Source organism: Pagrus pagrus (assembly GCF_965226575.1).
Source record: "Pagrus pagrus genome assembly, chromosome: 14".
NCBI classification, from domain to species: Eukaryota; Metazoa; Chordata; class Actinopteri; order Spariformes; family Sparidae; genus Pagrus; species Pagrus pagrus.
The window spans coordinates 4,191,679-4,212,185 of NC_140198.1; the positions used below are offsets into that span (position 1 = coordinate 4,191,679).

A 20,507-nucleotide genomic window follows, 5' to 3' on the forward strand; every position below is an offset into this window, starting at 1 on the left:
AACGTGAGAAATATCTTCAACAAGGCCTGAGATTGAATCATTTTGCTGAATCAAATCACCACCAGTGTTAGTGCTACATCAAACAGATGGTTTCATTATAGTCTCATTGGGGCCATCCGGAGTGTTTTACGCTTGATATTTAAGTTGTGGGTTGTTGCCGGTTACCCCCGTGTACCATTGCCCGTCGTTACCCGTTGGGGTTACGGTGATCTGACCTTGGAGTCCCCTCCCCCGAGGCCGCACTCTCCCTTGTCATACCACCATCTGTTTTTCAATTTGTCCAACAGGCCCTGCTCGTTCAGTTTTAATACTGCCAAGTTAACAGGGTTTCTACGGGGATGATAGTGATAAGGGATAAAAGGGAACTAGGTGTTAATGAGCAGAGGACTGCCAAAGGGAAGATAGCAACATCATTACATCTACTTATGACAGGCATGTTATTAATAGTGTAATCATAAAATGAAAGGCTCTTTAAAGGACAGGTTCACTGCTCTTCAACCCAGACCTTCTTAAAATGCTGTTTCTTCTCATTTTGTTTTTGGAGTTGATGACTTAACTAAGGTTTGATGTCCATGTATGTTTGTGTCAAAGTGGGGATCAGAAAGAATCTGGAGCTCCCTCAAGGAGCAGAGTCTTTTCTGACAAATCTACCAAACACTTGCTATAACAGGGTCAGATCGTGGTTTTCGTCTCTGATTGAAGACCTAACTTGAATCGGTGATACCAGTGTCCGGTACTGGAGTATTCTTGAGGTGGTACTTGCATGTGAGCTCCTGGGGATCAGACCTCAACTTTTTCAGATGGTTTGTTACACAGAACCATCAAGTAAGTGGCCCAGAAGCTGTCAAAAAACACTTGGCTGGTGATTGGATGAACCATCTGTCCATCACCATCTATCACAGACTAACATCAGCCAATCAGATCAACAGTAGGAGAGCACTACCACCAGTCGAACCTGTTGGGAAAGCAAACTCTTACAAAGCCAGACCTGAGAAGAGTGAAAAAATCTTTTCCCTCTCGAAAGGGCTTCAGTGCTGTTTTTTGTTCTTCTTTCAATGAAGAACTCTGATGGTTCAGGAATTCCCCCAAATTGAACCACTTCTTTGGGAATTTTCAACTGGACATGTCCCAAGCACAAAAGACTGGGAGGACATCCATGGGTAAAACTTGGACCTGCTGGGAAGACTGCATTTCCCAACTGGTCTAGGATCACTTGGGGATCCCCCCTTTGGACTGGCATGTTAAAAAAAAAAACACTTGAGGAATGTATCTAGTCTATGATGTGCGATTGGATTGATGGATGGCAAAATTACTCCAGGATCAGCTGTCATAGGACCAATCTTGTCTGTGGGGTTTACTAGCGAATTAAAACAACATTTCAATACGGTCTGGGCTGACAGCAAATGTATCCTGTTACTGACTACTGAGCAGCAAACCTCAACTTGCATTAATGTCCATTCTTTTCCGGACACATAAAAGAGGAACAACAGTCCAATGTGGGCATAAATACCATCTGGAATATACAATTAAATGTTTACACTGGTGTCAATTTCCTGCCATGTTGCATTTCCCGACATTTGCCTGTTGTTCCCCCTTTACATAACAGTGATGATCAAAGCTATAGATTGGCTGAAGGTAGCAGAGGTGTTTCTATGGTGATCGCATGGAAACATGAGTTAATATTCGGTCATGAACAATAAACAATGATGAGCGATCAACTGTGGGTACTCAAGTTTGAAGGAACAATATTTGATGTCATGATGGCAAAAGCAGAAGGAGAGTTTTGTTCTGAAGTGCACCGTGTAGATAAAAATATACCGCAAAGAAAACTACATTTGATTAACAAATCAGTGTAAAACATAAAATAGCCAGGTTGAAATTGCATGGTCATGTTGGACCTTGAAAACAAACAGGGAGTCCCTGACCAAGACGTGTCTAATTGTGTTTTCTTGTCATTTTCAAGCCTAAGACTATCCTAGTGTGTATGAAATTGAGGCAGACTGCATGCTAATGAAATTGTGTCATCTTAACAATAAAATACTTTGAGCCCTAGTCGTTATTTTCATGCCCAGCGCCCAAGTTGTGTAAGTAGCGAATGCAATTCTACACCTCAAAATTATTATCTTTATCAGGTCATAGTTCAATTAAGCCGTTTAGAACAATACTCTCCAAATTATCCACTTTAAAGAATAGCATAGTCAAAATAAGTCTGAGCAGATTCGGCAGCAACATAAGCTGAAAGTTACTGAGAGCGGGTCAACCCAGAGGCAGAGCGCACAGTCTGTTCGACTGGAACTGGTGAATGTTTTTGATGCTCGAAGGTGATCATCCAAATATGTTTAGCATTCAAGTGGTTTAACGCCACACTGTTGCTAGGCAACTGATCACAAAAACTGACTTCTTCTCGTCCTCTTTGTAAAAATGGTGAATGATTTTGTGCTTTCTGCATCTGTAAATTCACGCACAGCAGATGACAAAAATGTGAGATTTAGTCACAATTTGTTTTCATTACAGTTTGTTTTTTAACACAAACCTGAAACCAATTAACCACGGAGGCAGAATGTCGAGCCAATTTGCTGCCTCTGTTTCGCTGTCTGTGTAAAACTGATTGATGTTCTTGGATGCTACACACACACACACACACACACACGCGGCTGCCAGTGATTAATTTCACAACGACCATACACATTAATACATTCAGCGCGTGCTAATCTCATCTTTGGAGTAATTTCCTTTCTCTGACTCTGGGTTGGCTGTAAAATGCTGATGTGAAGCAGAAAGAATGAGAACAAGATGTTCTCTCACAGAACATCTGATAAGAACATGGACAAAGTCCAGTGATGTCTGAAACAGAGAGAGGGGGAAACATGACTTTCAAATGCTGCTGGCAGGTAAAAATTATATCTGCCAAATTTAATTTCTTTCATGCTCAACTGAGCTGAGGATTTAGTGGGTTTTTTTTATGTTTTATTTTGGTTGTGAGTTTATGAGCCAGATTTTATTGCATGTTTGAAGACACCTTTCTAATTTCAAACACAGTGGTACGACAACTGTCTCTTAATTAGAGGAGATATCCTCTTCACTCTACATTTTGGGGTATTTTTTGAAGTAAACAGTTTGAGCTGTCAGTTGTCAACTGTTTTGTTTGGATTTGTTTAATACGTGTGTGATGGGCAGTTTTTCTTCACATACACTCTACGACAACTGCAAACATTAGAAAGTTTCCTGTTGTTGGACAATGTCTGATTGGTGTGCTATGAGCTTTGGAGACAGTTTCCCTGTGTCCAGTAAAACCAAGTCAACACCTACAGTCGACCAGCGACCATTTCAACACTGAATAGATATTAATGGTTGCCATGGCGTGGCTCGGTGGGTACTAGGTGAATCCTGCTCAGTGTTTATTAAGGGGATTCAAGGTGTTTACCAGAAGGTTTATTTTGTGACGTGTGTGGGGAAAGAAGTACTAAAACCTTGAATTAAAACGCAACTACACCCTCAAATGTTTTCAAAATGTGTCGGCTGAGCACACTGCCTGTGGGAACACGCACTTGTCAAGCGAGGCTGCAGTGATGCGTCATCTAGAGATTCGGAGTCTCGCCTATTTTTACTGCGACAGTCGCGCAGTTCTCAGCAAAAATAGACCTGCAAACCACTTCTACACAGTCATATCAACATCATATCAGCGTTCCACGACAGTGCGTGTCTTCAGGTACCAGAGACTTACATTTTGAGGCTTTTCAAACCCTCTTCAAGATCATTTTTATTTCCAAAATTTAAACTGATTCCTTTTTACAAGTCATTATTTTCCTATTCAAGCACTGCATGTAATCATACAGGTATAAAGTATATAACCATGCCATGCAGAGGTAGGTTTAATAGGAAAATAGGAAAATTATTAGAGCGAGTTAGGTTAATCTATATTCTGCCAACAGTAAAAAGCAAGTATGAAGTAAAACAGCTCTGATGGAGCTCAGGATTTATCAGCAGGGTGGCTGCTTTACTCTGGTTAATGTGGTGATTCAGGGTGGATTTCTGTACTGTAACTTGTAGAGAGTATAGTGTATTTCTCTATTGTCGCAAGGGGGTGTATTTGTGGTTCATCATTTTTCACTTAAATTCAGATCAGGAGTAATTATCTTTTTTTTTTTTTTATCAGTTCTAATATTTAATTAATACTGGAACAATCAGCCAAATAAACACGTCAATAAGGCAGCCTTGTTTTTATCTGACAGCATCATTCGTAGAGAGAAATAGATAGATAGATAGATAGACAGATAGATAGATAGATAGATGTGAATGTCAGCAGCATTGTTAGTATTCTGGTGATTGTAGAGGCAGAGAGACAGGCAGGTTTGCAGTCAGACAAGCACAACAGATGACATGACAACAGACAAGTAAACAGGCCGACCAGGCAGACAGACGGAAACACTGAGACAAACAGACAGAAAAACACACATATTGACAAAGACAAACAAAAGAGGGAGAGAGACAAGACAGACAGAGAGACAGATTAAGAGACTGACAGTCGGACAGTGAGACAGACTGACAGACAAACACACAGACAGTTAACAAGCCTGAAAACCCAAATCTGTTCATGTATGCAGTTTTTTTTAAAGGGGAAACGATAACATATGAAGTTTGTTGTCGTTTCTAAACCTGGAGTCCTGTGAGGCGATTTGTTACACCAGTGTTCACTGCTGTGCAGAGGTGGGACCAAGTCATCAATTTCAAACTCTCAGGTAGGTTTTAGGTCTAGACCCAAAGTTCAAAATCAAGCTGCAAGCTCTGAACTTCAGTTTCGAAGTCCTGAACACGTCTTAGTTCACAATCTAACAACAAGAATCTCAAGTGCTTTCTCATTCATTCTTTTGAAGTTAATTTCATGGGTAATACACACTCTGGGCTCTCTTAAGCTGCCAATGTTAGCAGCAGGTGTTTACCCAACCACTGAACTAGTAACCACAATATCACCAGACTCCTTTAAGATATTGCATGATTTTAAGAGTTGTTGACTGAGGAGAAACTTAACAGCTTCACTTAACTGTGAAACAGCTACAACTTATTCTAAATCATTGGTGCCTTCTTGAAAATTTAGCATTTAATGCAAAACATGAAGTTGTTAGTGTGAGTTTGTGGCAGCATCTGCTTCTGTGTCTAAAGTGCGTCTTCCCTGCCAACATTTAGGATTTAGCAGCTGTTTGAACACACCGATTCAGCTGATTTCACCATTTACACTCAATTTGTGAAAGAACACAACATTTTATTGTTGACGAAATTTGACATTTATAAACAATTTTGTCTGTGACAAATCTTTAAATTATGTGGGCCTACTTGTAAATTCAGCAAATGTTATACATGAAGACATTTCTTAATTTGTGAAAAGAGGTTGTTTCCATCAGTGATACCCAGGGAAGCGTGTCAATCCTAGGTCTGAAGTGACAGACTTAGAGCTGTTCACTTGTGATTGGATCACTGAGGATTGATGTGAATGCCAGGTCTAAATTCTGGTATCGGTATTAATCTAATGATGTCTGTACTTCCAGCTCACACTCTCTGAATGTGGGAGATTTTCTTTCAAGTCCACATTTAGTCAAAAGTCATCGTCCTGAAGGTCAAAGAGCAACTTTTAATTTTCAAGTCCACACCTCTGCACCTCAGTGACTAGTCTTTAGATCCCAGAACAGCCCATTGTTTATTTAAATTGTCTTTATAAACTTAATTTTTTATCCATCTTTGATGAAAAACCATGAAATCAAAATTCATGACAGAATATTTCTCTTTAAAAATACACCCCAGTTTAATAATTTAACATGTGCAGTGTGTTGATAACGTGGATCAACCTGTTTAAACTGGTTGTGACTGACCTGATTTGACACAAAAACAGACACAACAGGACGCCAACATGGACCCCACTTTCACTGTCCCCTGTACCTGAGGGGAGATCCTTTAGGTGTGGCCACTCCGTAGCCTTTAGAGTCCAGGTTGCCTCCGACTTTCATGGTATCGCAGGGCTTCCTCTGCTCGATGTACTCGTTCATGGAGGACTCCAGCAGGTAGGCGTACTTCCCCTTCGACTTCCTGACTCTGATCACGCCTTCGTTCGTGTTCTTGACGAACACTGTAGGGTCCGCGCTCCGCATGTACGACCACATCTTCTCAAAAACTGCTATTTTTGATCGCTTAAATAGGAACAGACAGTAAAGATTTTTATTTTTCATCTCTTGCAGAATAACGGCAGATTCTGCCAGAAACAGGGAACTACAACAATGAACAATGTGTCCTCACCCTGAAGAACTCTTTGGTGGAGCCTCCGTCCAGGGTACCGTAGGCAATCTCCGTCTGCTTGGCCAGGTCCTCGGCACTCTCTATGGGGGAGACCATCCTCTCCACGGTGAGGAAGGCTGCCAGGTTGGCTGTATAGGAGGAGATGATGATGAGGGTGAAAAACCACCAAACTCCTCCCACGATTCGACCTGAGAGAGACCTGGAGAGAACGAGGAGGGAGAACACTGATAAATCACAAGCTCCATTTTGTTATTTACCCAGGAAGGTCCAAACACTGTGTTGAGACTCACAGTGTGACTTATGAAGCTGCTCAGTAAAAACGGTCCGATCCGTTGGGGTTAAGGCCTCGCTCAGCACAATAATTAGCCGCTCAAAGCCATTTTTTCCCATTAAGTAACTCCCAGCATGACCAGCAGAAGACACATTACATCACCAGAGAGGCTTCTGCTGCAACATCTGCACACTGTTGTATCACTGTACAAAAAAAAAATACAAGTGTTCCTCTTTTTTTTTTATTTCGTACAGTAGGTGTGACAACTGAGGCGTAACTGCTGACTGTGAATAAAGGAGGAGAGATGGCTCTGCCTGCAGGAACGCACAAACACAAGCATCCATACCTCACATCAGCATCAAAGACATCGACACATTCACCACAAAAAAACAAAACACACACACACACTCTGATACTGTTCAGCCCTCCGGTCCTCACCAGTTCATCTAAAGGTGACCCTACGTGACACACATACACAAACGGGGGCTTGTGTGTGTGTGACAGAAAGTCCTCACAACAACAGAAACTCCAATACGAGGATGTTTTTAAGCTTCCCTGCAGGGACCAGATTTGTAATGACTTGAAATAATGCAATTGTATTTGCCAGTTTCAATTTTTTTACAGTGTACACAGCTATTACATATAGTAAAAATGTCCATAAACTTAAAGGTATAATATGCAGGAATCCTGGAATTTCTGAAAAAAAACAAAAAAAAAACACTAGACCTTTGTTATATATTTTGAGTTGCGTACTGACATCATCCCAAATGTTTCCAATAATGTTCAAACTACATAAATCCACAAGTTTACTCAAGCTAACGATGCGTTTCATTTGTCATCTGTCGCTAATTCTGGGAAAGGGAAGTCTGCCAAGGAGACTGACCTCGAATAAGAATAAAACTTTAAGACATTATCTCCAGCTAAGCGAGTTTGACTGCACGATCATTTGTGATTATTCACGTTGCTCCTGCAGTGTTTATCCGCCGCAATCAGCCAGATTACTTTACTGTACATTAGTACATCATCTCTGCTGCAGTCAGGTTGATAAACAGGAATGAAGATAAATCCCAAAAGTCTAAAAGTAATCTCTGAGCTCTCCCCTGTCTGTAAACGGCTCCGGATCAGAGCAGAATCTGATGTAACTCCTGGTGTTTATTCCTCCAGGAGGTCTGGCTCTACACATGGCTAAAGAGGGTGCAGAGACATGGTTGTAGCTTAACTACGTGCTCCTGTGATTTTAACAAAGAAGATGTAAATCAGATCAGTTCAGATCCTTCGTGCTAATTCCAAACCATAAAAATACTCTGTTGCAAATAAAAGTCCTGCATTGAAAATGTTATGTGAAATTAGTAAGTATAATTAGGAAAATAAAATACTCAATGCAGTAAGATGTCCCCTGTGACTGTTAGACCGTCATATATTAAATTATGACTCAGCAGGATTGTTGAGGTGGAGCTCATTTTGAACGATCTAACGATTATTTTCATGACGGATTCATCTGCTGTTTATTTTCTCCATTAATCAATTGATTGTTTGGTTTGTAAAAGTTCTGAGAATATTGAGAAATGCGGTGACAATAACCAAGAACGCTTAAAGTAATTAAAAGTAAAAGAAGCAAATGATGACTGAGATTGAGACTGACTGGCCGTCAAACACACACACACACACACACACACACACTACCTGCATGTTCAACATAGTATATAATGTATAGGGGGAACTTGTCCAGAACATTGCTTTAATGAGGTCGTGAGGAAAATAATTACCGAAAAAGCGCAGTGACACACACACTCATACATACTGTACCTAAACACAAATACACACTGACAAAATAACCAACACACGTACACATACACACACACACACACAGTGCAGTAAATCCAGAATAGAAACGGCCTCAGGCCTTCACACGGCTGTTAACATACAACGAAGCCGGCAGCAACGTCACACTGGATTGGACGCGTTTCATGATAACGTCTGTGTGTGTGTGATGATACGTCTGCACTAATAAGAGCTGTACGTCGCTGATGGTATATCTGTGTGTAAATGTATGCCAGTCTGCCTTTGTGCTTTCTGTTTCTGTGAGGACCGACACAGTGAGGACATTCTGTCTTTGTGTTTAGGGTTTGTAGGAGTACTCATTATGCAGAACGGCCCATTTAATATGTTATACTGTAATTATTGATGGATTAATGTGTTCACAGAGCCTGAAGCGAGGAGCATCTCTGAGCCTGGAATATTTTTTCGATGATCAGGAGAAAAAAATGGAGGGAAGACGGGTTCAAGAGAGTTCAGAGACAAGAACCTGGCTCTGCTTTTTGTCTCCACTGTTCCTCTATCCGCGCACACGCCATTTATTCTTCACATGACTGCCGTTGTGCTTGTTTACCAGTATATATTCATTGTTTCCTTTTGGAGTGTCCTAGCTGGCCGTGGGCAGTGTAGTGTGACGTGGCACAACATGGCGCACCGCTCAGGTGTCCTACCTGGGGGAGATGTCGCAGCCCTGCTGCATGAAGGCGCCGAGTGAGAACCAGAGGGAGTTAAAGATCCCAAAGTCGTTGGTGTATTCTGGAGTCTCTTTGTCTTTCTGCTGGTTCTGGTTCTGGTTCTGGGAGTACCCTGAGACACACATCCATTTTCATGTATTACAAGAATGAAAATAAAAAAGATGAATAAAGAGGTTTCGAGTGATGATGATGATGATGATGATACCTGGAGAGAGCTCAGAGGATGAAGTCGGCAGAGCTCGTCGCGAGGCAGAGGAGGGCAGAGTTTCATCTTCGTCATCAGAGTCGTCACCCTGCCATTCATAGGGACTGAATCGACTCACCTGAGATACACAGAGACACAAGGAGTTAAAGTATCAGCAGTAAAAGTACACAAGTATCATCAGCTTACCTGGTGTAATATCTAACAATGTGTAATATTTGATAAGCTTATTAAACTTAAACCAAAGAACAGCAACAAACACCAGATGGAAACGTCTTAGGGTAATTTAAAATGTAATGACTAGATGGAAAATGAAAAACATTTTATTTATTTATTGCTAATGACCTCTCGCAGCCCACCTGCAGTACCAGCAATGCTTTTAGGAATCACTGCTTTTGGGTAAAACACTGTTAGCTGCTCATATTCACGGCTGTTATGACTCAAAAAAAACCTCTAACATTTAGATGACAATAACTTATCCTTTCCCAATATTTTAACAGTTTTTCAGTGTGACACTCGAAACAACCTTCTGACACTAAATGTAAAGCACAGTCATTAGTTGTCATGGGGAGGTTCAGTGGAGCTCTTTCTTTATTGATGCCGATACATTAGGTGTGCTGAAATGTACAACAGTCATCAGAATCAAGATAATGAGAATGTGTGTTGATGAGCAGGTTTAAATGCAAAGACCTGTGCATCAGGTGCCGTTACCCTGATACAGATGACGGGTTCACACCAGGTTTGAAAGTTTAGTCTCGGCCTTTAACATCCCGTTACACTTTTGTCTATTTCATTATCTAAAACATAAAACAAGTACGTATGCTTTGAATGTACAGTCTAACTACAAACACACAAATTAAGACACACATCCATTGACAATCTCACCAGGAAGAGCACAACGCTGACTCCGATGTAGGCGAAGACGATGCACATCCAGATCTCGTAGGCCAGCGGGTCGAGGAAGGAGAAGACGCCCGGTTTGGACTTGGTTGGTTTCTTGATCATGATGGAGATTCCCAGGGACATGAAGGGTTTGGTGAAGTCGATCACCTGCTCTCGCACCAGAGTGATGGTCAGCGGGGCGACCGCCACGTCCGCCTTCTGCAGAGAGGCAGAGAGGTGGGGACAGGGAGACGTTCAGATACAATACTGGATGATTTTGTCGTTCTTTTACAGCTTGTTTTTTTTTTTTTGTCTCAAACTTCACAGACTGACAGTTTGTCCTCCTTCAGACCAAATCAAGCGAGGAGGCCTGAGAACTTCTGCTGTAACAACATCTGCATTCAGCTCAAGCTTCACTCTCACACCACAGATATATCTCATCCCAGATGTTTGTTTCCACTTGCATTTACTCGTGAGGTGCCTCATAAATGTGTTTTACATTCGAAGAATCCTCTGACACCCCCACATCTCAGTTTCTTTTCAATTAAATGAAAAACACTTTGTAACAAGAGTTAGTAACACTAACATTTGTTCTGGAGCAAAGTAGTATCGGGCCGTCCAAAACACACACTATCCATCTGCACCCTCCTGTTCAGCTCTTTACCAAGTTGCCAAATTGTGGTTTGTTCCAGTCGATCGTTTCAGAACAACTTCCAACAAGCAAATTCTGAACATGAACAACTTGTTAATGAACATTTGTTCTGATCTGAACTGGTGATTTTTTTTTTTTGTCTGGTTCTGGTGTGAAAATCTACTTAAGCAATATCAAGTAGCCCAATCAATGCAAAAAAAATAAATAAATCCAAAATTACTTTTCTCCCTTTTGCATGTTGCTTGAGTTCTGGATTTTATTTATTCACAACAGAGCTCCTAAATTTCCACATTTTAAGGCAGCCGTTTAACCAAAGAGCTATTTTTCCTCCTCTGATCGTTTTATTTTGAAAGATTTTACATTCTTGGAACGAAGAATGATCCAGTGATTCGAACAAAAAGGCAAAGAAATAAAGGAAAGCCAGAAAAATTTTATAATTTGGCAGAAAGACTTTCAACTTTATGTTTTCATCCGTGTCTGTTTGAAGATTGGTTTGTTAACAAGATTACACAAAAACTACTGAACAGATTTCCACAGATTTCTTTTCGTCGTATTGAGGTGGCTGATATCTATGAGAACAATTTGATGCAGATAAAGGGGACTGTTGGGCCTAGGCGGAGGTATGCACTCTAGTCCGTGCCATTGTAGTTGCATTTAAAACTTATACTTATTAGGTAGTGGTCACGCTCACCCCGTACACCAGTTCTCCCACCATGCCGTTCCACATCTTCGTCTCGCTGTCTCTGGCGCCGTACTTTCCGTCCCCCACCAGCTCGAGCCGGTAGACGAAGCCGACGTGTTTGGCGATCTCTGCGGCCAGTTCGGCGCAGTAACCTTCGTACCTTTCATTTCCTTCAAACTGCTCGTGGTTCTTCCTCAGCATCATGTAGGGAGCTTCCTGTACAGAGGACAGGAAGGTGATTTGAGAGGACAGCACTGTTATTTAGCTTCTATGTAATCGCTGGAGAGTAAAACCAGAGGAAGGTGAAGGTAAGCTGCACCGTGTCCTCCCAGGCTCACCAGTATGGTGGTGACTACGTATGTCCGGTTCTGCAGACCGTGAAACTCCTCCACCACCGGCTTGTAGACGGCGGTGTTCACGTAGCCTCTCCTCTCGTTCCAGTATCCGATCTGAAGACAGAGCAGCAGCAGTGTCACACTAACAGTCCTCAGCCTCTGTTCACTGTCTCAGCTGTAATCTGACAGTGTTGTTGGATTATTTGGCAGTTTCCTTTTAACACGTTTCTGTCGTTTCCTTTGATTTTGTTTTGTTTTTTGTTTTGTTTTTCTCGTGTTTTATTTGCTCTTGCAGATTCATCCGTTTTACTTCCCGCTTAGACAGATTTCAGTGCGTCGTGGTCCCTATTGAGCCAATCATAACCATTTATCTAAAACTGGGCAGGTTTAATAAGGTTAGCATGTACATAAAATTCCTGATTGACAACTTGTGTTTTATTTTTTATTTATTTATATTAATTTGTCTCATTATTCATTGCTGGCCCTTAATTTTCCGTTTGTCTGATATCGCTGCCACTCACTCACATTTTGAACATGACGTGCCTTTTTTTGTCGTGCTATAACAAAAGTTAATAACAAATAAATACATTTTGAAAAAAATAACAGGCATGTCACTTTGTGCTGGAAGGTGGGAGAAGTACTTCCAGGTGACAGCAGTTTAAGATTTCAAAATAAAAGATTGCAAAGTGTACCTGCTGAGGATTTATGTCATATTAAAAATGCAACTTAAAGAAACACAAATAACAAACAGTATAAGCAAAAGCCAACACCCTGAACCTTTTATGGACGGGGTTGGTAGGATGTGACTTTCAGGATTAGCCAACACACAAACCGACAAACAGACACACACTCACGCTGCTCACACTGACAGATATGAAAAGTGACAAGACACTTTTTTGCTGGTCTTTTCTAGTTGGAGGTCGACCAGGTCCGTCCAGCACAACTCGCCAGGCTCACAAAACTCAGATGAAACTGTCAAACAGGCAGCACTGATCAAATATGAATCATGGTTCTGTTACTGCATGGTCCATCACTAACCTCAAATGTTTGCAGAAGCACATTTTAGTGTACTGCTTGGCTGTAATTTGAGAAAGTTTGTGACTAGGTCAGGAACACTTCAAAACCCGTTTGAAGCCTGTGCGTGTGTCATCTCCTAAACAGCAAAGGGAGCACAATTGTGTACCTTATTGCAAAGACAATTCACTGTAACCTTGTGTTTTCTGATGGAGTTTGAAGGAAAGCTGAGCTGCAGGATTTTATACCAGCGCTGCAGCAGCTGATTTCACTGATGATCACACCTTTAATCAGAGAGGAGGGAGCTAATTACTGAAATGAGCTGATGTGGTGAAAACCTGCCGACTCTCTGCTGAGAGTGACTCGACACCAAACTTCGGTCAGAATCTAACTCGTTTAACGAAGACAACGAACAGCAGCAGCACCTTCCTGGGTCCGACGTGGGTGAGCTCCATCACATTCAGGGTGTAGTTGGTGCGATGTCCTCGCTCGTCAAACTGAACCCAACCCGTCAGCCCCTCCAGACGCACCTGCACACACACACACGCAAGTGTTAGCATCAGTTTGTATTGATGTGTGTAATGCTGCATATTTGGGTGTGTTTGTACCTGTTGCAGTGCTCTCTGTATGTCGATGCCCTGTCCCCAGGGGGCGGGAGGGTTTGCAAGACACTCCCCTGCATTGCCTCGGCGAGATATGTCGATCCGCTGACGCCGGAGGTTCTGAAAAGCCGTCGCCATGACGCTGACGCCATCGTAGGTCAGAGCTCCTGTGTACTGAGGAGGAGTGTGTATTCATTGTTATTGTGTCATTGTTAGTAGTGAAGTAAAAGTACGACTGTTTACTGTTAATGCTGCTTCACTTCAACTAAACACAGGAAGGCTTTTATCGTGAAGCAACCACAGGAAACCTTTGCCTTTGTTTGGCTGGTCTGACAGCAAAAACACCAACTGCTCTTTACAAAGTCTAGCAGATGTCCAGTGATTCAGAGAGTGAACTTCTGCGTCTCAGATTTTGTTTTTTTCACATTTTTTTGACCGGTTTGAACTTGAATGTCCAGGACTTAATGTCAACTCTTGATGACAGAAGAGTCATAAGAGACAGTTTGTGTTTTCTCCAACAGCCTGGTGTGGGAGGATGGATCATCGTCCATGATTAAAATCATTAAAATGCAGGTTTCTGTTTATTTATTTTTATTTTTTCTACACATATCTGCTCCAAAAATCATGTCCTGTGCTCTGCTCTGAGAAACATTTTAAACAAAAAGGAGGAAATGTATATTTTATATTTTCTGGTTTCATGATGGTGCCCCGATTTTTGTATTAACCACTTTAAAAGATGCTAGTTTTCATCTAGATGGCTTCATACACCCTATCAAATTCAGTTTCAGGTTCACATACAAGGAGGTTGCCTTGGTATTTTGATACAAAACAATGAATGACAATAAAAAAACAATCAAAAACAAACAAGGACTTCAGAAGTCAATAATCAGGAATAAAAAATGGAAAAATAGACATTACAAAACATGTCAAATACGTCCAAAAATATGTAAATTATTTTGTTTTATAAAATGGAGAAAAGCTGCATAGTGTTTCATATGAAGAGAAGGAATGTGCAGATTGTGTGTTGATGTAGCTTAGAGGTTGTTCACACTTGGTCAACATCCATCCTGAGTGATCCGATCACAAGCAGACAGCTCTAAGTTCAGGTGTGAACACCTGTCCATGTGGTTCACTGCAATGTAAATGACATGTTTGGGCTTTCTTAACCTGCCAATGTTAGCAGCAGATGTTTGTGAACACACCGTCTGCCTCAACTGATTGAACTCGTAATCACAATATCACCAGACTCCCTAAACAGATCGCATCATTTTGAGAGTTGTTGCACGAGGAGAAACTTAAACTTTATGAAACGGCTACGACAAATTCAAAATCATTGGTACCTTCTTGTAAATTCAGCATTAAATGCAAAATATGAAGTTGTTTGTTTCCTTGTAAAAAGTGTTAGCGTGTCGCAGCATGTCTGTACCAGCCTGTCTGCTTCTGTGTCTAAAGTGCATCCTACCTGCAAACATTTAGCAGCTGTTTGAACACATTGTTTACACTGATTTCACCATTTACACTCAATTTATGAAAGAAGAAACATTTTATTGGCTGTAAACATGTCAAATTTTACAAATATAGTAAACACTAACCAATATAGGTTACTTCTTTGACGCCTGTGGAGAAAAATCCCCAGACTCCCTTTAAAAATCGCACAATTTTGTGAATTGTTGAGTGACGAGAAACTTTATAAACATTGTGAAACACAGTTTACAACAAATTCTTAATTATTTGTGCCTTCTTATTAATGCTCGGCAAATGTTACACATGTAGATATTTCTTAGTCCTTATACTTAAGTAAAGGATCCGATTACTGTGTGTGTTTACCTTGAGACTCCTGCGAGCAAGTTTGAGGTCTTTGCTGTCGAAGTCCAGCCAGTCCTGGTTGATCTTCTCCACAGCTGGATCGGACCGGTTCATCAGCTGGAAGCCCGTCACGTTCGGCCCGAGCTTCTGGAACTCGGTCATGTTCAGGTCCATGAAGCCCTGACGCACAAACACAAGTTTTCACTGAGTGAACTCCTCCTGCACACAATGTCGGGTCACGTTTCTTCCAGGAAATAGACGGACTCACCAGATTGGCCAGGATGTATTGGTAGTTCTTCAAGTTTCTCCTCTGAGCGGCAATCTGAGCGGGAGAAAAGTCAGGGTAAATGATATGCTAATTACATTTTTCTGATGTTTCTAATGATGATAAAAAGCATCCATTACGCATTCATCACACTCATCTGCATGTGTGAGTGTGTGTGTGTGTGTGTGTGTGTGTGTGTGTGTGTGTGTGTGTGTGTGTCCTCTCAAACAGCTGCTAATTGGCAAACTCAAATTTGCCTTTGAGGAATTAATTGCCCATCTTCACCACCAGGAAGAGATGGAGAGAAAGAGAGAGAGAGAGACTCCTCAGATTGATGTCAGAGGACGGGAAGAAAGGAAGAAAGGAGGAGAGGAGAAAGGAGAGGAAGGGAGATGGAGAGAAAGGAAGGAGGAAAGAGAGGTTAAGCAGAGGATGAGGAGGAGGAGCTGGAGGAGGAGGAGGAGGAGGAAGCAGGTGTCGGCTCCCTCTCTGGTCCAGCTCCTAATGAGCATCAGTCGATGGACGTTTACTCACACAGCTGGTCTGCAGCTCTGAACGCTACTCGCTGCAGGAGGATAGAGGGAGGAGGAAGCTGTTTAAACAGTACTCCTCCTCTTCAATCCCTCCATCCTCTTCACCTCCTCCTCCTCCTCCATCCTCTTCACCTCCTCCTCCGCCTCTCGCCTCCTATCCTCTGTATCACTTCCTTCGTGTTTGGTTTTTAAAGGTGTGAGCTAAATGCTATGCTAACGAGGGCCACAACTAACAATTATTTTCATTGTCGACTAATCTGTTGAATATTTTCTTGATTCATCCATCAGTTGATGGAAAATTGTGAAAAATGTCAATCAGTGTTTTGTCCTCAAATGTCTTGTTTTGTCCACAACCCAAACATTCAGTTTACTGTCACAGAGGACATCGTAGGCATCTGGACTTTCAGTTTCTTGAAGACGTTTCACCTCTTATCTAACGGAGACATTTCTAAGATCCAGTTGACAAAAATACCCTTGGACGTGTGGACTAGGCCTTAGATGGTAAACATTCCTCCTGCTAAAGGTCAGCATGTTAGCATGCTGGTGTTAGCATTTTGCTCACTGTAGACTTTTTACCAATTCTGGTTTCATAACTGTGCTGCACAATCAATCGAAATGTTATTGATCTCAAATTATGGCCAAGTGCATATGATAAAATGTGCGACAAAAAGCATCATAATGACGAACTGTGGTGCTACAGAGACGTTCTGACCTAAAAAATCTTGTTTTCCAGATATAAGAAAACCTTCCTTTCATCATCACCACTAACTGTGAATCATATCGCTGTCGTTATATCTGCACATGTTCAAAGTTTCATCCAAAGCTTTTTCGTGACAATTTCCCTGAACTTTATATTCCTCCATTTTTTAACAACAGCGTAACCGCCTTAATAACTAACCTGTCAGCTCGACTCAGCATCATCACCCTGCAGACCAGAAGCTCCACCTGATACACTCACACACTCACATGCAACTCAACTAAATGAACCAAATGAAGTCAAACTACGGTCGAGCTCAACACCACCTGATATTTTCGCCCAGGCCGCATGAAACTAAACTAAACATGAAATAAATTTAGCTGAAGCCAACAGCATCATTTCACAGATCCAAAACAGCACCTGATACTTCAGCCTCTGTAAGCCAGCTGGAGTTCAGCAGGAAGACGAGTTCCCCAAATGATGGCTGGTTTTTGGCCAGAGTTCACATGTCTTTTCTTCCTCTGCTCTCTACTGCTGCCCTCTCTCCCTCTGCTTCTTACAAACTTATCCAGAATATATCCAAAACATCCTTTTCCTCCCTCTCCTGCCAGTCAATTAGCAATGAAGCTGAAATCAAAGAATTCAAATCAACACACGGTGAAGCAGCTGCGACTGAAGAGCAGAAACATTCAGCAGAATATCTCTGAGGGATGGAGAGCAGAGTGTAATCAACGAAACACACAACACCACAAAATGACTCAAAGTTTGTCTGTTTCTGTTTGTTGGTCCAAGATAGAAATGAGATGAGGATGTAGGAGACTGTTGCTGTGAGTGTCAAAAACCAGCGCTGGAGCCTCGAAAACGAACCCAACCAAGAAATCTTCAGAAAACAATCAAGACTATCACAAAGTTTTATAATTTATAAACTGAAGAGCGGAGATTGTCACGATCATTATCGTGTATCACTGCCAACGGCGTCAGAGCGCAGGACCGCAGCGGGATGAGGAGAGGTCATCGGTGCTTGGTGCTCACACAAAGTCAACGTTGATGAACAGTGTTTACATGCATTCAAAAGACGCACTAACATGTATCTGTCATCGAATAACTGAAACATTTGAAAATACAGTTTTTCTAGGAGTTATATGAGAAAATACAGGCCTTTTTGCTCTGAAGCAAGAAATAAAAAACACATATTTTGTCGTAATAACACTGTAAGAAAGAGGACGTCCACTGGGATGTTTTCAGATCACACCCATATTGTTTATTGACACGCGGATCAGTGAGTGTTTTACCAGGTTGAGGATTGAGTTGAGTCGTTCCAGCTCACAGTCGATGATGATCTGAAAGTCCTTCTTAAAATCCAGATCTGCCAGCAGCTTGATGAAGCCGGCTTCTGTCAGCGTGTCCAAGTTAACGGAGGTGACCTGCCAACTGTGCTCCGCCGCCGTGTCCAAGATCCTCTGCAGCACCGACAGACCTGGGAAAGAAATAAGATGTGAATCAGCGCGAATCATATCAACTACCATCATGGGGATATAATCATTAGGACATGACAAGATGTTATCATTGACGTCAAGATATTTGATCTATGATTAAGTTGATTTTCTGTTCTTTAAAATGAATACATGTGTCTCTTCTTTCAGTAGAGGACAATGCTAAAGCTCTAATGCTTACTGCCAAAAAACCCACAACTGTGTTGCATCTATTTCTGTTCAACAAACAACGTACATCAGATATATTTGTATTTTCTATTTCATCTGGCTTCAGTCTGCCTGGTTACTTCTCAAAAGCAGCTCTCCTCTCCACAGTCTGCCTTGTTAGCAGGCAAACACACAACCGACGCTGAGACATTTTTCATGTGTGAGACTGAGGAGTGGGTTTTGAAGAGGCTGTGGCTTCTCAAACTGAATGTCAAGCTGTTTTTTTTTTTTTCTTTTCCAGTGGAATCAAACCCTTGTGATGTTTGCTGTCTGCCTCAGGCTGGACTTGGCCTGGGTTTAACTTCAAAAAGCTGCTGCACACTGAGCCGACGCAGACTCGTGATGGTTTTATTTTTGTTTAAGTGGCCTGATTTAATTAGAAAAAATAAATATTGGCGATGATGTTGAAATATCTCAGATGAGATTTATCTGAGAAGCTTTTCAGGGCAAAATTTGAGTCTTTTATCTTTCGCACCGTCTCCCCTCCTGAGCTGTAATCCATTATTTAAGCAGAGAAAAACCCGACCTCACACAGTCAGACTGTCAGCAGTAACATAATACACCAACTTGGCTTCATGATCAAACCTGGAAGACCTGATGCAGGGAAAAATAAGACTCTCCAGCAGTGCTAGCAGCTCTGTGAGGCTGTGAGCTAAGTGCTTACATCAGCACGGGGAATTTCACAGCAATACATCGAACAATTGTGTAGATTTTCAAATAAAACCAAAAATTTAAACCTCAGGAAAGAGGATCGCCGAGTCAGTCAGGAATAATTTCATGGAAATCCATAAAAAATTTATGAGATATTTCAGTCTGAATCTAACTGGTGGAAGAAACTGAAAAACTGGCCAACACTGTCGTCTATAGATGCATTTTTAGTCAAAAAAGCAGCTCTGTAGAGTTTTTTGTCCTCCTTTTGCTCTTAGTTTTGGTTTAGCAGCACATTTTCTGTCTGGTTCAGTCTCAGTGTTTCCAGCAGCTGTAACCCACCTCAGACTACATGCTCAGCACCAAACAGCAGACAGAAAAAGTCATTTTTTCGACCAAATACATCAAAGAAAGAGGAAAGAAAATTGAGATTTCAATAACCAGAAGAGGAGTTTAAATCCTGCAAACACACAAACACTACAGCGTGGAAAATTGTTTGAAAAGGCTTCAAGCTGAGGCGCATTAAAGGGATAGTTTGGGTCTTTTGATGTGGGCTTGTACTCTGGTGCAGCATGCAATCTGCAAAGTAACTAGTACTTAAATTTTTCATAAAATGTAGTAGAGTAAAATGTTTCTCTCCAAAATGTAGTGGAGTGGAAGTACAGTATAAAGTAGCACAAAATGGAAAGACTCAAGTACAAGAACCTCAAAATAATACTTAGGTACAGTACTTGAGTAAATGTAAAAGCAATTTTTAACTTCAGACATGAGCTCCAGTCTCCTAAAACAAACGAGTCATTTACACCCATCCACCACTGCTGGCACTGGGTTTAAAGTGTGAGCTAACTTGTGAATGTAATTTTAAAGGGAAACTGGGCTGGATTATCATCCGTCCGTCCCCTAGTGGTCAAAAAATAAATCGATTAATGCATCTTTCAATGTCTTCAACTGCATTCCTACATCCCATCCAGTTTTTGCTCTGTGGTTTGAAACCCTATGAGTCAACACACAGAGTAATCACATCAGCATTTTACATTATACATACACCCACCCCCACAGACACACACACACACACACACACGCATACACATGCACACACACACACCGTGTTCAAAAGACAAGTCAGCAAAATTCAGATAGACTTCAAAGAGTAGAGAGAGATGAACAGAGAGACACAGTGAAAAGGGAACTTCAAAGATACTGTCTGGCGCACACACACCGCGACACCTCCTCCAGGGTTATTACCTCAGTGTGTCTCAAAGTCAGTGTGTGTGTGTGAGTGTGTGTTTGTGTGTCCTTCCCTTGTTCAGACTCAGAGAACCCAATTATACGACACACTAACTGCAACTGTACTGTTTACGCTGCAACAAAAAGACAAAATATAGCTCATATTAAAATTCCAGCAGGCAGATGGAAATCACAG

At 41.5% G+C, this 20,507-nt stretch overlaps 1 protein-coding gene across 6 annotated transcripts in view; it reads right to left on the bottom strand.

Annotated features, from left to right (window-relative positions):
- Nucleotides 1-20,507, bottom strand: part of LOC311269629 (glutamate receptor 1-like) — a 63,070-nt gene that overhangs the window by 11,536 nt on the left and 31,027 nt on the right. For 4 of the 6 annotated variants that reach the window (XM_084373904.1, XM_084373906.1, XM_084373908.1 and 1 more), the window contains 13 exons: nucleotides 18,029-18,213; nucleotides 15,510-15,563; nucleotides 15,263-15,421; nucleotides 13,442-13,609; nucleotides 13,259-13,363; nucleotides 11,823-11,933; nucleotides 11,494-11,700; nucleotides 10,154-10,369; nucleotides 9,272-9,389; nucleotides 9,043-9,178; nucleotides 6,286-6,484; nucleotides 5,932-6,179; nucleotides 216-330 (listed from right to left, as the gene is read on the bottom strand). In XM_084373904.1, the coding sequence (XP_084230030.1) occupies nucleotides 216-330; nucleotides 5,932-6,179; nucleotides 6,286-6,484; nucleotides 9,043-9,178; nucleotides 9,272-9,389; nucleotides 10,154-10,369; nucleotides 11,494-11,700; nucleotides 11,823-11,933; nucleotides 13,259-13,363; nucleotides 13,442-13,609; nucleotides 15,263-15,421; nucleotides 15,510-15,563; nucleotides 18,029-18,213 (2,021 nt within the window). The remainder of the gene's footprint in view (nucleotides 1-215; nucleotides 331-5,931; nucleotides 6,180-6,285; nucleotides 6,485-9,042; nucleotides 9,179-9,271; nucleotides 9,390-10,153; nucleotides 10,370-11,493; nucleotides 11,701-11,822; nucleotides 11,934-13,258; nucleotides 13,364-13,441; nucleotides 13,610-15,262; nucleotides 15,422-15,509; nucleotides 15,564-18,028; nucleotides 18,214-20,507) is intronic. The other 2 variants (XM_084373905.1, XM_084373909.1) reach the window with 1 other exon arrangement.